Below are 17,049 nucleotides of genomic sequence, written 5' to 3'. Positions count from 1 at the left end.
GAAAACCTCTTCCACTGGGAGGCAAACCACTCTTTACATTCACTACACTTGTTGATACTATCACACCGCTGGCCCCTACAAGAAGGACAAAGGGCGTGAGGATCAGTCTCGACCGTCGACATGAACATTCCACAGGGGCAGTCGGGAAAACCAGGGCAGGTGCGCATGACCGCAGAAGCCAACTTCACATACACAAAAACTAGGAAAAGAAAGAACAAAAGCAATTAATTGGCTGCCAATATGACGGCAAGGATGAGAGCGGACACGTCCGACCACCATCCAAGCCGAGAGCAAAGTAAGCTCAAGCACAGGTGTGTGAGATGGGGGGGGGTAGCAAGCTACCCTCCCCTACCCCCCGCTAACTAGCGGTGTGGGTAGTAAACCCTCATTAAAAATCAATGGCTCGTCATTTTACTTACGCCGAAAGTGATACCCCTATTAAATACCGTGGTTTGTATTCCAGTTAGGGAGCAAATATAAATTCTTACAAAATACAGTATATGCTATCTTCAAAGTTTTTCACATATTTTTCCATCAACACCCAAATTTTTCCGATCTTAAGCTTTTGTGATGATCTTTGATATAAAGCTCAATATCTACCACCTGGCCTGAGTTTCATTCATGTTAACATATGAAATGGGATTCAGAATGTCAAAAGGAAGTTAGAAAACCATATATCATTTAGTCCTAGATGCCCGACTAACATCATAACTTACTTTTTTTTTGTAGGGACAAAGCGGAAAGTTGATAAACCAAATTGAATCATTCCAAAGTTCTGGGCAGAATGCCTAATTTTGGCATATCTGGAAAAGCAAAATAAACTGAATTATAAAAGTTACCTGTAAAATAAAACTAAAAAATATGCAACTCAAAAGATATATCCCACCTTAACTCATTAAAAGTCCATCATATAAGAGAACACATCCATTTAATTTAGAAAATAATCAATGTAATTTTTTCATTTTTTCTTAAGATTATAAACCCCAGTCATTTGATAGAAGAAAAAATCCAATTCAAATTCAATTAAAAAGTTATAAGTAAAGACAGGTGACAGAAGTTAACTTAAACCTTTGAGCACCAACATCCTCAACAAATGATTTGGCATTCAAGTACCAGGCCCATTTTCTTGGACATTTTATTTAACTTATCTTAGGCAAAAAACCTATAAAAGATAAGACCACAACATCTGTTATTGTATAGGTGACTAAAATTCCTTTCTATTAATATATATCATATAAAATATTTTGTAAAATTTTCATGTAAGTAAATAATGTGAAAAAAACAGTAATTACTGGATGTGAATTATGTCATATGAAGGTGAAGGTAGTAGAAATAGAGGGAACAAATCACCAGTACTATACATCCCATACTGCTAAAAGGGTTAATGAGGTTTTCATAGTTGAGGAAAATATAACAAATTTGGAAATAATTTGTATTTTTCCTAACATACAAACCTGGAGCTATTTATAGGGTATTACTCTCAGCAACGCTGAAAACTAGCCAAGACAATTTTAGTGAGGGATAACTACTCCCTTCCGCTAGTTAGCGGAAGGGGGTTGGGGTAGACCGGCTACCCCGCTCACTCACACCCGTCGGCTGAGTAACCATATTTGCTTTCTGGCAGGACTTCTAGGGGGACAGGGTGGCAGGCCAATTTGTATAAACAGCTCCAAGTTTGTATGTTAGGAAAAATACAAATTATTTCCAAATTTGTTATTTGTTCCCACACAGATACAAACCCTTCGCTATTTATAGGGTGACTTACTCTTAGGAGGGAGGAAGTCCTACCAACTGGCCTTGGCTATGACCTGGGGTTCTCTCTAATTGATCTTTGATCTAATTACTGTAGTAGGAACCCTACCCTCGCTAAAATCAAAGTAGCTACAAGGTAACACACTGATAGTGGCCTGCAGAAGATTGTGTGAGAAACACTAGTGGCCTGCAGAAGATTGTGTGAGAAAGACTAGTGGCTTGTCTTTACGTAGGAACTCGAAGATAAGCATGAGTTCTAAGACATACCCAATACCTTCCATCAAGAGGTATTGGTGACGTAACAAAGTATATATCAATACTCAGGAGGCACAAGAGAAGTGAATCTTACCTGCAGAGGGGTGAGGTCAGCTATGCTGCGGTCTTGCGGAGCTGTTTCCCCAGGGGGAGAGAAGGTGAAAGGAAGAATGGAGCCAGACATTCTTTTCATTCACCCCAGACTAACCCAGGTAACCTCAGCTCTCAAGCCTCTGCTACTTGATCACCAAGGAGCTTGAGGCATTAGATCACTTGTTGTATGGCCACCACAGGACCAATGGAAAAGGTTTCCATGCTCCTGTGGATTACGTCTTTCAGGTAGTGGGCGGTGAAGGTCGTCTGATGCTTCCACACGCCCGCTTGCAGTACCTGTGCCACAGAAAAATTCTTCTTGAACACAGGGGACATTGCAATACCCCTGACGTCATGAGCTCTGGGTCGATTGGATGGAGGAGGGTCTGGATTGTGAGCGTATTCAATCCCTTTCCTTATCCAAGAGGAAATAGTATTCCTCGTGACCCTCCTCTTGACCTTCCACGTGCTAACGAAAAGCGCTTGCACACAGGGGCGAGCTGTTGTTGTTCTTTTTAAGTAACACCTCAGACTCCTTACTGGACATAACAGTTGGTCTGGCTCTTCGGTTACAGAACGAAGACTCTCTATCCGGAATGTGTCGAACCTGGAGTCCAGCACACCCAGATTTTGAGTCTTAGATACAAACTCAGGGACGTAGTAGAGGATTACTTCCCTCCATCTCCTAGAGTGGGAAACATCAGCAGATAGACCATGAAGTTCACTGACTCTCTTGGCCGAAGCCAGCGCGAGCAAGAACACCGTCTTCCACGTGAGGTGGCGATCGGAGGTCTGGCGTAATGGTTCATACAGGGAGCCCTTCAAAGACCTGAGGACCCGAACCACGTTCGAAGGGGGAGGTCTTAGCTCTGCCTGGGGACAAGTAAGCTCGTAACTGCGTATGAATAAAGTTCCAACGAGGAGGAAATATCAACTCCTTTCAGTCTAAAGGCGAGACTCAGGGCTGAGCGGTAGCCTTTGACTGCCGAGACCGAGAGAAGCATTTCTTCCCGAACATATACAAGAAACTCCACTATAGTTGGAACAGAGGCATTGAGGGGAGAGATACCCCTTCCACGACACCAACCCCAGAAAATTGACAACTTCGCCTGGTAGACTGCCTCTGTGGATCTCCTGAGGTGTCTAGCCATTCTTTTCGCAATCGGTTGCAAAAAGCCTCTCTATGTGAGAAAGTGCTGGATAGTCTCCAGGCGTGAAGCTGAGGTGAAGCTACGGCTTTGTGGAAGATGTTGGCATGTGGTTGTTTGAGGAGGTCATGTTGTGGGGGGAGCTCCCTTGGGATCTTCGTGAGGAGATGCAGATGGTCTGGGAACCACTCAGTGTGATGCCATAGTGGAGTTATTAGAGTCATTTGCAAGTTGCTGCTTGCTTACCCTGTACCTGGTTGAGAACTTTTCTCATCAGACAGAACGGGAAATGCGTAAGCGTCCAGGTTTATCCACTGTTGTTGAAAAGCATCTTGCCAAAGAGCTTGGGGATCCAGGACTGGGAGCAGTACAACGGGAACCTGAAATTCAAGGCCGTTGCAAACCATCCGCAGTCGGAGAACCCCACCAAGTCAGGACTTTGTTAGATATCAGAGGATTCAAAGACCACTCGGTGCCAACTATCTGAGTTGCTCTGCTCAGCTTGTCCGATAGCACATTCCGCTTGCCCGGAATGAAGCTAGCTGATGGAGTCACTGAGTTGTCTTCTGCCCATTTGAGTATCTCTACTGCAAGATAGCACAGCTGCTGTGAAAAGGTACCTCCCTGTTTGTTCAGATAAGCCACTACTGTGGTGTTGTCGCTTATCAACACCACTGAGTGCCCCGCCAGGACCTGGTGGAACTCTTTGAGGGCCAGAAAGGCTGCCCTCATCTCCAAGAGATTTATGTACTGGTACCTTTCTGATTCGGACCATTGCCCAGAGATGTAATGGTGCAGCATGTGAGCCACCCCCCCCCCCCCCCCCTCTTTTGATGCACCCAAAAAAGCATCAATTCCAGGGGAGTGACAAGAAGATCGACCCCTTTCCAGAGGTTCGGCTCTGCTAGCCACCATCTGAGATCCGACTGTTCCTCTAGCCCTATGCGGACTAGTTGATCTCGGGAATCGGTGGACTGGTTCCACTGGGATTTCAGTCGCCACTAGAGAGATCTCATCCTTAGGCGACCGTTGGGGACCAGTCGGCTTTGGGAAGAGAGGTGACCAAGAAGGCAAAGCCAATACTGCACCGGGAGCTCTTCCCGACTGAGGAAGACCTGTGCTATCTCCCTCAGTCTCTGAATTCTCTTGTCTGATGGGAACGCTTTGTGCCTTAGGGTGTCTATGCGCATGCCTAGGTATATCAGTTCTTGAGAGGGAAGCAAATGAGACTTCTCGAGGTTTACCACGATCCCCAGATCCTGGCAAAACCTTAGAAGCTCGTCTCGGTGGCGGAGAAGGGGTTCCTCCGAGTCTGCCAGAATCAGCCAGTCGTCCAAGTATCTTAGGAGACAGATGCCGACTCTGTGGGCCCAAGATGATACTAGGGTGAACACTCATGAAGACCTGGGGTGCTGTGGAAACACTGAAACACAGTAACCTGAACTGGTAATGCTTCTGGTTGAACATGAATCCTAGATACTTCTTGGAAGACGGATGAATTGGGATCTGGAAGTATGTGTCCTTCAGATCTAGAGTGCACATGAAGTTCTGCGGTCCTTCCGCTTGTCTGACAGTGTCTGCCGTTTCCATTCTGAACGGGGTCTGCTCGACAAACCTGTTCAGAGCTGAGAGGTCGATGACTGGTCTCCAGCCTCCAGACACCTTTCTCTCAAGAAAGAGTCGACTGTAAAATCTTGGGGACCCGTCGAGGACCTCCTGGAGAGCACCTTTTTCCAAAATGGTCTGGACTTCTGCCCTGAGGGCACACTCCTGTGTGGATCCCTTCGCACAGGAGTTCGATGGAATTGGCACTCGAATCAGTGGAGGGAGAGCGTGAATGGGAAGCGATACCCTGAATGAATCACCTCGACCGTCCAGGGTTCGGCCCCGTGGTGAAGCCACCTCTGCCAGCGGCTTTGCAGGCATCCCCCCACAGGTGGACAAATGGGAAGACTGCCTGCCCTAGTGGGACCAGCCTCGGCCGGATCCCCTTTTTCCCTTTCCTCCACGAAATGCTTTCCTATTGCGAAAGGCTTGCTTCGCACCCTTTTGACCCTGCTGTTTTGGGTCTCTAGCCCTTTTCGGTTGCAGTTTCTGCTGTGGTTTCCGCTGTGGCTGAGAGGGATAAGGTCTGGCTGTTAAGACCTTCTGGATGAGGGAGTACTGCCTGGACTTCCTCCACCTCTCTGTCACCCGTTCGACATCCTCGGGGTTAAACAAGGAATTGCCCTCGAAGGATGCATTCCTTAGTCTCACCGCTTTGGCCTGAAGGAGGTGTCTGTGAACTTGCCTATGATGGCATCTCTCCTCTTCAGGATAGTGATACTGTAGCCCAAAGGTCCACTACCTGGTAGGAGAGGAACTCGATGGCCCGAGTGCCAGATAATAGGAAAGTCTCCAAAGACTTCCTGGAGGACTTTCGAGACAGGTCCTTAGATCGAATCAGTTGTCCCAAGGATCCCAACCAGAAGTCGAGCCACGAAGCTACCTGCATGGTGTACTCCACCACCTTCTCCTGGTTTAGGATCTCGGAGGCCGAAAAGGAAACTGGAAGTCCCGTGAGCTTCTCGAAGAGTGTGGCCTTTGAGAGTGCTTCTACGGAGTGATCGAGAGGCAGCGTTGGGAGAGACTCCCCAAGAATCACGTAGTACCTGCTCTGGCACACATACGGAGAAGACAGAAGCTTGGAGGATGAGTTGGAGCAGAGCGAGGAGGTAGACCCAGCTGCCTGGGACACTGCCTTCTGTCTGGCACTCTTTAACCCCTTTGACCAGGGCAAAGCTGCACTGGTCCTCGGGGGTTTTTGAGTGCCTTAGAACTGGTCAAGGACCGTTTTCTTTCCATCTAGAGGGGCTGCCGATGGATCTGGTAGCCCATCGATGGATCGGATGCAGGCTAGGACCTGCCAGGAGGCATGTTCCGACTCTTTCCTCTCATCCTCATTAGCTTAAGGCTAGCGGCGGCTGGCAAAGCATCGTCCTTGGGATCACTCTGCCCTTCCACATCCCAACTCTCATCCATAGGAGCCCGGAGTGGGTCGTAGTCGGCAACGGGATAGACCGGGGATAGGGAGACTGCCGAGGGGTGCTCACTTCCGGCTGCCTAGGATGCAGTGAAGAAGGAAGCCTGGCCGAGGGTTTTGGAATGGTGAATAAATCCTTCAGCTCCCTGCTACGAGGCAGGTGGTTCTCTGTCAGCAAGGGCCCAGAGGGCTCAGTTGGTCTACAGGCGTGGTGGGAGTCCGCTGCCAGAGGGAGCATGTCACGCCCAGTTGCAGGTTGTACCTCCTTAGGCACTATCCAGACCGGCGAGGGACGGAAGGAGTCCCTGTAGCAAGTCACCCTATCTTCCTTGAGAGGCGAAGGACGAATCCTTTTCCTCTTTCCCTTGGGTTTGGTCTGTGGAGTCTTGAACTGCAAGGGGCTACCCTGTGGTTCTTGCCTACTCTCTTCCCGTGGTCTCTTGTGAGGGGATAATGGTTTCCCCTTGCCAGCCAGGCCAGCAAGTGCGGAACCTTCCGAACTCCTCCTAGGATCGGAGGGAGGAGAGGTCCCTGGGACGAGAAGTGGCAACAAAGGAATCCTAGGAGTGCCTCCCAAGGACTGGGAGCGGGGAATGACCCCCGTAACGGCTTGATGCATTACATTGAATAAGGTGCAAAATCATGGGGGGTCGCAGGCTCCCAAGGAACTGAAGGGAGGGTCCTTAGGAAGACACGGATCCCTGGGTTTAGGAACCTGGGCAGGTTTCTTAACCCTCTTGCCTGAGGGAGGCTTCCCGGCATGCAAGATTGGCACAGGCCTACACTTAGGGATAGGATCTGGGCATAGTCGCGTAGGCAACTGCTGTCTCTGCGGTGATGGAGGCCTATGTGACAGGAGAGACTGATGGGTGTGTCTCCTTATAGGAAGGTTAACCCCTGGCGCCAAAAAGGGAGACGGTACTTCGTCCGGGGATGAGGTAGCCACTGAACAGAGGTGGGTTTGGTTCCGCGAGGCTGTTAAACAGCGAGAACCCTCTCTTGACTGAGATGTAAGAACATCAAGAGTTGGTGCTTGTAGAGCGTCATGTGACGCTGTTCTGTCATGTGACACAGCGCGAGGAAGAGCTGTATCTAGAGGTGGGAATCCCGGGGGGGGGAACAGAGGATCGTGAACCCCGATCGCGCGCTCTGTCAGAACTCGCACGGCTAGGAACCCCATCAGTAGCTCCTGTTGGGCTGCGCCTGAGGATTAAACATAGTATTGATCACGTGCGCTGAGATTGTCGCGCGCGTAGTGTTGCTCGTGCGTGCTAAGCTGTTTGCGCTCTTCAACATAGCGCTGATTGCGCGCGCCTAGTTGTTCGCGCGTAGGATAGGTTGCGCAAATAAGGTTGGTACGCCCGCCAAGTTGGTCACGTGCACGCGAACGTTCCACGCGACGAGAGTCCGAAAACTCTCTGTCGTAAGAATAAAACTCTTGGCACTTGAGAGAGAACTCCTTGCTACGATAACCCAAAGGTTCAAGATAGCACAAGTCGTATGAATGCGAACACTCAACACAACGAGTCCGAAAACTCTCTGTCATATGAGTAAGACTCATGATGACGAGGGTCACGAGAACCCGAAGGTTCAGCGTGTACTGTTTGCGAGACCCCGAAGGGTCAGCGCAACGAGATACAGAAGTTCCTCTGTCACTAGCCCCCGCAGAGTCAGCATGACTAAAGGCATGAGAGACCAAAAGCCTAACATAACCTGTGTTATGAGACCCCAAAGGGTCAAGGCAACGAGAAACCAAAGTTTCCCTATCACGAAACACCGAAGTGTAAGGGTGGCTAAAGTCACGAGAGCCCAAGGGTTCAGCGTAACTAAAGTTACGAGACCAAGGGGGGTCAGCGTGACTTATGGCGCGAGACCCAGAAGGGTCAGCGTGACTTATGGCACGAGACCCAAAGGCTCAACGTTACCATCGTTACAAGAGCCCAAAGGTTCAGTGTAACTGAAACCCTAAGGTTCCAAGTCGCGTGAACCCGAAAAATCAGCGCGATGGAGCCCCAAAGGACTCCTACGGTCATGAGAACCCGCAGGATCAACATGACGAGAGCCCGAAGGCTCACGATCACGCCAGCCCAAAGAGTGATCGTCACGAGACCCCGAAGGGTCAACGTGAGGCGAACCAGCAGGTTCAAAAAGACGTCTCCTCACAGCACGAGGAGGAGAACGTGCAGGATGGAGGGGAGTTACAAACCCTTCCATCCTACGAACCTCCAGAGAAGAACGTTCAGCAGACTCTGCCTGAGGGGAAGACTGATCCAGATCTAAGGATAAATCCTCCGCAGGGGAGGAGAGTTCTCCCAAAGGAGAACGTCGCTTAAGACAAGGCTCTCGCTCTGCCCCTGGAGGAGAACCATAAGAATAAGGAGATCGCCGATGATCAGAGGCGATCTTCTCTCGCAATCGAGATATATGTTCCCCCGAAGGGGAAACCTGCCTTGGAGAAACCCCTGCCACCACCCCTGGTGGATTAGCTCTCCTCGTCATCGGAAACAGACTCTAGGCCTGACCGGCGGGCAGCAGAGCCTGCGCTAACACTAGGAGGATCAACCTCCGCGGAGGAAGGAGATGACCGCCTTCTCTCTGCTCCCCTTTGAAGGAGCTCGAAGAGAGCTCCCTTCGAAGGGGGCCATTGACGCCCACATATGGCCAAACGGACACAAGATCTTAAAAGGAACAGGCGCTCCCTGGGGGAAGGGAAGGAGCCGTCTCACTAGGGGATCCGACACCTTCGCCTATCCAACAGGGTTGACCTGGAGTCACAAGCCCTGCGCTGCTACTAACCATACCCCGGAAGGGCCCGGCAGAGAAGCAGCTTGCAGACAGAGATTTGGGCGTAGAGGAAGCAGAAGCCGGCGATTTCTTTGATTTCGAGGAAGACCCCGAAGGCGAAGATTCGTACTTAGACTTCTTTTTCCTTTTACGCCCGAACCTTTCCCACTGGGAGGCAGGCCACTGCCGACACTCAGAAAAGGTGTTGGCCCAAGAACATTGACGTCCCCAGTGAGGGTCCGTCTCTACGGACGAAATGAAGGTACCGCAGCTGCAGCCCTCGCGACCAGAATATGTCTACATAGCGGGACAATAAACACAGACACACACTGTACACAAAAGAAAAAGGAAAAGCAAATAAAATCAAGGCAGTTTAATGAGTTCAAAGCAAAAAGTGGTTACTCAGCGACGGGTGTGAGTGAGCGGGGTAGTCGGTCTATCCCACCCCCCTTCCGCTAACTAGCCGACGGGGGTAAATATCCCTCACTACAATTGTCTTGGCTAGTTTTCAGCGTTGCCGAAAGTAATACCCTATAAATAGTGAAAGGTTTGTATCTGTGTCGGAACAAATAAATAACAATAGATTTATCATTTGTTCCTATACAAATAAAAACCATTTTACTTTGATAGGAGACCCATCCTAAGGAGGAAGGATTGATTTAAAGTTCTCAGGCATCCTGACAACTAAGATCATTGATGCCAATATCATTTAGTCTATATGTATATATAAAGAAATAAAAGAATATTCAATTAAAACCATAAAAGTTTAATGTCATTGTAAAAGTTAAATAGTTTTCAGAACACCTGCTTCTGAAATAAATCTAAAAATGCCACTTGCATAGTAGGACACATCATGTCCAAGAATCTTGGAAAGGATGAATCTGCCACCCTCACCTCGAGCCTCAAATAAATATCTATTCCTTAAGTTATTATAATTGGGGCATTCGATCAACAAATGCCTCAATGTTAGAGGTACCAAACAGTCGTCACAATATGGTTGGTGTTGGCCCTTCAGCAGAAACTCGTGTGTCAACCGAGTGTGACCAATACGGAGATGACAAAGAGACGTCTCCCATTTTCGGGGCATCATGTTATACCTCCAAGGAGATATGACATTTGTTACCTCTATCATTTTATTGTCATCTAGGCTATCCCAGTGTTATTGCCATTTATTGCAAACTAATTTTTAATGTTAGGTAGGAAGTCATTACAGGGAATGGGATACCTTCTTGGTACCAACTCAGATGCTGCATTCTTCGCCAATGAATCTGCCTTCTCATTCCCACACACACCTACATGTGCTGGAACCCAAAAAAATCGAACCATTATACCTCTCCTTCCAATAATAAAAAGCCATTCTAAAATCTTTAAAACTAGAGGGTTACTAGAATAAAAAACTTCTAAAGCTTGAAGGACACTCCTTGCATCACTAAAAATGGTAAAACTACCCTCCTTTTCCATCGCTATTTTCTCAACAGCAGTTAGTATGCCATAAAGTTCAGCAGTAAATATTGAAGCTGTTAGAGGAAGTGCACCTCTACTATTAAAACCATTACTATGTACTCCAAATCCGACGCCAGCATCAGATTTGGAGCCATCAGTATATATAACAGTCGATCCCCTATGTTTTTCAACATGTTCCATAAACAGAGACCCAGATACTAAGTCGGTCATATTCCTTTTAACTCCAATAAAATATTTACAAAAAGATATCTGGTAATTTCCATGGAGGCGTTGATGATACCTTAAATGGAAGCATCTTAATTCAAATTATATCAAGACTGTTTAAAAATTGTTTCACCCGAAACCCATAAGGTTGAGGAGATTTTGGTGCAACTCAAAGTATGTTGAGTGACTTACATGGCTTGCAGTCTGAAAAGCTAAAGAATTATGGAGTCTTTGCAATCTAAACCAATACCGAATAATAGCAGACACTCGGTAAAGATCTAGAGGTAACTCTCCAGCATCAACAAGGAGACTTGGGATAGATGAGGTTTCAAACACTCCTGTGGACAATCTAATACCACCATGATGTATTGAATCTAATATCTTTAACCGGCTTGGGGTGGCTGAGGAATATATTTCACATCCGTAACTGATTTTGGAAAAAATCAAGGCCTTGTATAATTTCAAAATAGTATTGCGGTCTTCCCTCAATGATGTATGGGACAATACTTTTAAAATTTTCAGAGCCTCAAGACATTTAGCTTTTAACGCTTTTAGGTGAGAAACCCATGTAAGCCTACAATCGAATATCAAACCTAAAAATTTAGCTTCACTTGCACATGGTATCCACTGACCTTTAACCCTTTTACCCCCAAAGGACGTACTGGTACATTTCACAAAACACATCCCTTTACCCCCATGGACGTACCGGTACGTTCTTGCAAAAAACTGCTATTTACAAATTTTTTTGCATATTTTTGATAATTTTTTGAGAAACTTCAGGCATTTTCCAAGAGAATGAGACCAACCTGACCTCTCTATGACAAAAATTGAGGCTGTTAGAGTAATTTAAAACATATATACTGCAAAATGTGCTTGAAAAAAAAATAACCCCCGCGGGTTAAGGGTTGGAAAGTTCCAAATAGCGTGGGGGTAAAAGGGTTAATGTACATATATATCCGGGTCTGGATGAACTCCCCGGATACGACAAAAATGGGCAATAGTAGTTTTACTTGTCGAGAACTTGAATCCATTCATATCGGCCCAATGGATAATTTTGTCAATTGAGAGTTGTATTTTTCTCTCAACCATTGCCATTCTAGCTCCAGCAAATGATAGTGAGAGATCATCCACAAATAATGTTGAGAGAACATCCCGGGGAATGACTGAGGATATCCCATTAATTGCTAGTGCAAAAAGAGTTACACTCAGCACACTCCCCCGAGGAACTCCTTCTTCCTGACACTTACTCTCTGAATGAGCTTCCCCCACTCTCACTTGAAAAACTCTATTTGAAAGAAATGCCTGAATAAATATTGGCAGCTCTCCTCTCAATCCCAATTCATGAATTGTTTTAAGTATACCATATCTCCAAGTGGTATCATATGCCTTTTCAAGGTAAAAAAAGACTGTCACATGGTGCTGTCTGGATGCAAATGCTTCACAAATAGAGGACTCAAGTCTTATCAACACATCAGTCATTGAGTGCATTTTTCTGAATTCACATTGAGTCGGTGATAAAATACCCTTCTTTTCAAGGTACCACATCAGTCTTGCATTGACCATCTTCTCCATAATTTTACATAAACAAGATGTCAATGCAATACGTCGGTTGTTTGCTGCTAAAAACTTGTCCTTACCGGGTTTTAAATAGGCTAAAATAATGGCTAGTTCCCAAACACTTGGATAACTATGATCATGCCATATTCCATTAATAATGCTTAAAATAAATAACTTTGTATTAAAATGTACATGTTTAATCATTGCATATGGAACTCCATCGGGTCCAGGGGCTGTATCGTTACAAGTGGAAAGTGCCGAATCATATTCTCTTTCAGTGAAAGGAGAATTATAGGACTCTTCCCTTCCTGTTGTTAAATCTAAAATTTTCTTTTCTTCAATGTTCCTGTACTGGTGACCAGGAGCTGCTACACTCTTGCACGATACATTTGAAAAATGGTCAGCCAGGGCATTGCTAACTTCATTTCCTTCAGTCACATACTGACCATTCACTTTCAACACTGGTGGTGGGTTTGGGGTGAATTTGCCTGCAATCTTTTTTACTTTCCTCCATACAGAAGATGGTGGTGTTCTACTATTAATGGAGAAAACAAAAGCCACCCAAGATTGGCGTCTAGCTTCTTTTATGGCACGACGGAACTGTGCTCTACACTTTTTGTACGTTATCAAATTTTCATCCGTACGGCGTCTACGCAATCTAGTCAGAGATTTTCTGGTGGCTCTGTGCAAGGCTGTTAATTCTGAAGACCACCACGGGACTGGTCGTTTTTTGAATAGTCCTGTGGTTTTGGGAATCGAATTGATTCCTGCTGTATGGAGAGTTCCATTCAGTAGGTCTATGGCATCATCAATACTTTCAAACTGTTCTGCACTCCCTTCGATTTCACTTAGCTCGCAAAATTTAAGCCAGTCTGCCTTGTCTAGATTCAAACGTGGCGATCTTTGTAAAGGCGGACTCTTGTTGGTGTTTATAATGATTGGTGCATGATCACTAGTATGCCAATCATTTAATGTCCTCCAATCAAAATCATGAAGGCAGTTAGAGCTTGCAATTGAAAGGTCAATGCATGACAAGGTACCTGTCTGAATATGGAAGTGCGTGGGCTCTCCTGTATCAAGGAGTCCCACATCCTCATTCTCCACAATTGATGAGATAATATTGCCCCTTGTGTTTGCCAAAACATCACCCCATAAAGGATGTCTACCATTCATATCTCCCAGTAAAAGAAAAGATTGAGGGAGTTGTTGAATGACCTCTGCTAAATCATCATATAAAATATTATCATTTGGAGGTAAGTACAGAGAGCATATTGTATATTTTCTCCCCATATCAATCTGCACAACCACTGCCTGCAGGGTTGTAGGTAAAGACATAGGTATTTGAGGAACATCTCAACGAACGTACATGAGACTTCCGCCATGGCTCCCTGCTTGATGATTATATGGTGTTCTATAACTAACATACTCTCGAGGACTAGGAGTGTTAGCATCAAGCATACTTTCCTGTAGACATACAATTATGGGGGAATGTTTATGAATTAGGAGCTTAAGTTCTTCAAATTTCGCCCTTAAACCCTGACAGTTCCATTGCAAAATGGAGGAGAAAACTATGGATTATTTCTGGAAGACATCTTGGATGAGGTCTTCCCATTAGCAGTTTTTAATCTAACATTATTTCCTGTAGGTTTCTTAAGAGATGGTCTTGTTATGTTGGGTTTTACGTTTGTGTTTTTCTTTGTATCCTTTTGATCTATTTGTTGAGGTGGATGGTGGACCTCAACTTGAATTTCCGATTCATTTAAATTGTCTTCTAGTTGATCGGAAACATCAACAGACAAAACATCATATTTATTTGATGTCATAACTCTAATATTTCTTATGGAAGGGGGTGAGAGAGATGGAGGTCTCTCTCTTTTACGATTAATAGGTTGTGAGTTACCAGGTTTTTGTACCTTCCCCACTACAGGTACACCTGATAACTTGGTTTCAGGTGGAATCTCCATTAAATCAGGCAAGGATATGGCCTGGGAGAGGCTAGTACTATCCTTTGTAATAGGGGACAAAGGTTTGATAGTGGTGGCCAATGTCTTTTTGTTGATATTCAATGATAAATTTTTAGGAGGATATGTTCTTGTCTTATGCAGCACTTTATCAATAGATGGTGAATTCCTTTTTCGAGAACTACCTACATTAGTAGGTGGGTGAGATGATTCCCGAGGAACTTTTTCTCCTGTTTTTAATGTCTTCCCATAGGTATTAGATTTATTTAATAATCTCTTGGCATGCCCCACGCTTACATGTTCAATAACTGATTTATTGAGGGCAGTTTCTTCTGACTTATAGAACTAGCAGCTCCTATCATTAGATTTATGATTAGAGTTGCAGTTTAAGCACCTTGCCTCAAGTGTACATTCCCCATGGTAAATATTGGAGCAAGTATTGCAGACTTTATCATTCTTGCAAACTTTGGAAGGATGCCCAAATTTAAAGCAATTATAACATTGCAGTGGCTTCTGCTTAAAAGGTTGAACTCTAATCCTTTCATTTTCTATGTCTATGTGGAAAGGTACATCAGCATCCTGGAGAGTAAGAACAATCATTGATGTTTCAGGTACTTTATGTACTTTCCACACTGATAGTGGACACAGCCAATATCTCCTCTTCGGTAAATTCATATACAGTAGATCCCTATTGAAACCACTCCCCTTCCATAGCTAAAGTTTAGATGGGGTTTGATGTCCAATTTCATATCATCATTTACTGTCTTCAAATTGGACAACATAACAGACTGTGTGTATGACTTGGCCTTTATCAAGTAACTTTTCTTACTGAATCAAGATATATCTCCAGGTGCGATCGTTCCTACCTTCCTCTGAAGAAATTTGTAGATCTTGAAATAATTTCCCGTACCTCCTATAGATTGAGCAAGAAGCCACATTGGTGGTTTTGGCTTTCTTTGGGATGGCATATCTACCTTTATATCTTTATCAACCCAGTCTGCTGGTCTGTAGACATCCAGATCTTTAGGTGCCCCATCACACAGAGCACCCTTGATACTCATATTACCTACTATAATATTAACAATGTTACGGCTTGCATTAAATGCTTCCTCCTGACAATTAAATGATAACCAAGAATCCCAATTATAATCTCTAAGTTTCATTCTAATTTCTTTTATTAATCCGTAACACTCAAATATTTTATGTAGCACATCATAATTAGCTTCTAATGGGATTTGGGTAACGTGCAGGACATTCAGTTTTCCAGTGTTGCCCAAATTACCCTTTTTTCGAATGTTCAAAGAATAGTTCGTTTTAGTTCCTACGTCGTCAACGGAATTTTCTTTAAATGAATTGCCAGAGGTCGTCAACAGTGCCGGGGGCGAGTCAGCATATCCAGGGGAGGTGGGATCATTGTCACAAGAATCCATTAGCATAAAGAAAAGAGAAGAGTGATATGATTACCTGCTTGAGAACGTTAAGGCGTCACATGTTGGAAAGGAAATCTGCACTCTCCACTACCAGTACAGTGAGAGTATACTTCCCAGATGGTCCACTCCATATCCTACCCGAAGGATAGCATCAAAACAGATATAGAGGCACAGGTGTAAGCTGAATCCGCCAGTTAGGACTGAGACCAAGAAACTATGGAATCATCCTCCCCATATCTGTAATGACGGGCTTCTGGCCAAAAGCCAAGAGTCCTACCCCAAGCATTGGATCCCCCTGGATTCCGAAGACCCAACACTTGAGAATAGTTCCGCCAAAAAGGTCCAAACCATCTTTGGGATGGCTGAGATCATCCAATACTCTCACATATAGCTTTGAGCACAAACACCTCCCAATTGTGACACCTTTCCCATTCATCAAAGCAGGAAGCAATACCGGATGTAGAAACATTCGCCCAAGCGGCAATAACAGATGTAGAAACATCCATGCCTTGAAAAAAAAAAAATAAAGATATAAATGTAAATATATACACATGCAAATGGGAAATTTTACTCATAGGGTTGGGACAGCAACATAAAAGAAAGTTTATAATATTAGGAGAAGGTTGAAGCAATATAAAGAGTAAGAAAAAGATAAGAAAGAGAGAAATTTAGATTTGAACTGGGGGAGCAATTTCCCCAAGTTCGAGAGCCCTCTTGCCCGTCACCAAGTTTAAGCACGGGAATAGAATGCTGTGCTGAAGTTCAATGACTTCATCAAGGCATTCTCTCATTAAGAGGGAAGGAAGAAGGAAGTCCGTGTGATTCAAATTTCTGGCTGGTTCAAATTTCCCTGGCATTGTCGGAGTACCTGGTGCTGTACAGGAGCAAAGGTGATGACTTCTGTCTACTGCCTAACAGTCTTTGCATCGAGATGCTACGGGGGTTAGGTTAGGCCTATTCCATGAATAAATTGTACTCATTAACAGTAAGATGTACTGTTGGAATACATCCATAGCTATTACAGAAGGTTCCAAGAAGCTGTTTGTAAGGCAAATGTTGTTAAATTTGGCCTAGTACAAGTCTAGCATGAATCCCATGCCTATCATTTCTAGCTCCAAAGTAAAAAAAAATACTGTAGTCAGGTTTCATATGAAATAGATACCAGGTTATTACAAAACGGATTTTGAGCAAAGTGAAAAATCTATTTATGGGTGAGAGTGCCATGTCATCCTGATGGAAGGGTTCCTTTAGGTAGCCTTCTAAGGGATATTTGCTACATTGATACTCCCAGGGAAATAAACCGAAGGTCTCTAGGATTCCAACTCCTGGCGCGAGTATCCAATTAAGGATATCGTATAATATCAGGGGACTATATTTTT

The 17,049-nt window shown here is 45.0% G+C and overlaps 1 protein-coding gene across 1 annotated transcript in view; it reads right to left on the bottom strand.

The window, feature by feature from the left end:
- Positions 1–17,049, bottom strand: part of LOC137627246 (poly(A)-specific ribonuclease PARN-like) — a 506,907-nt gene that overhangs the window by 376,738 nt on the left and 113,120 nt on the right. The window contains exon 3 of the mRNA XM_068358327.1: positions 717–803. Coding sequence (XP_068214428.1) covers positions 717–803 — 87 coding nt within the window. The remainder of the gene's footprint in view (positions 1–716; positions 804–17,049) is intronic.

The sequence above is a fragment of the Palaemon carinicauda genome, chromosome 35, assembly GCF_036898095.1.
Source record: "Palaemon carinicauda isolate YSFRI2023 chromosome 35, ASM3689809v2, whole genome shotgun sequence".
NCBI lineage: Eukaryota > Metazoa > Arthropoda > Malacostraca > Decapoda > Palaemonidae > Palaemon > Palaemon carinicauda.
This window is presented reverse-complemented; position numbering and strand designations above follow the sequence as displayed.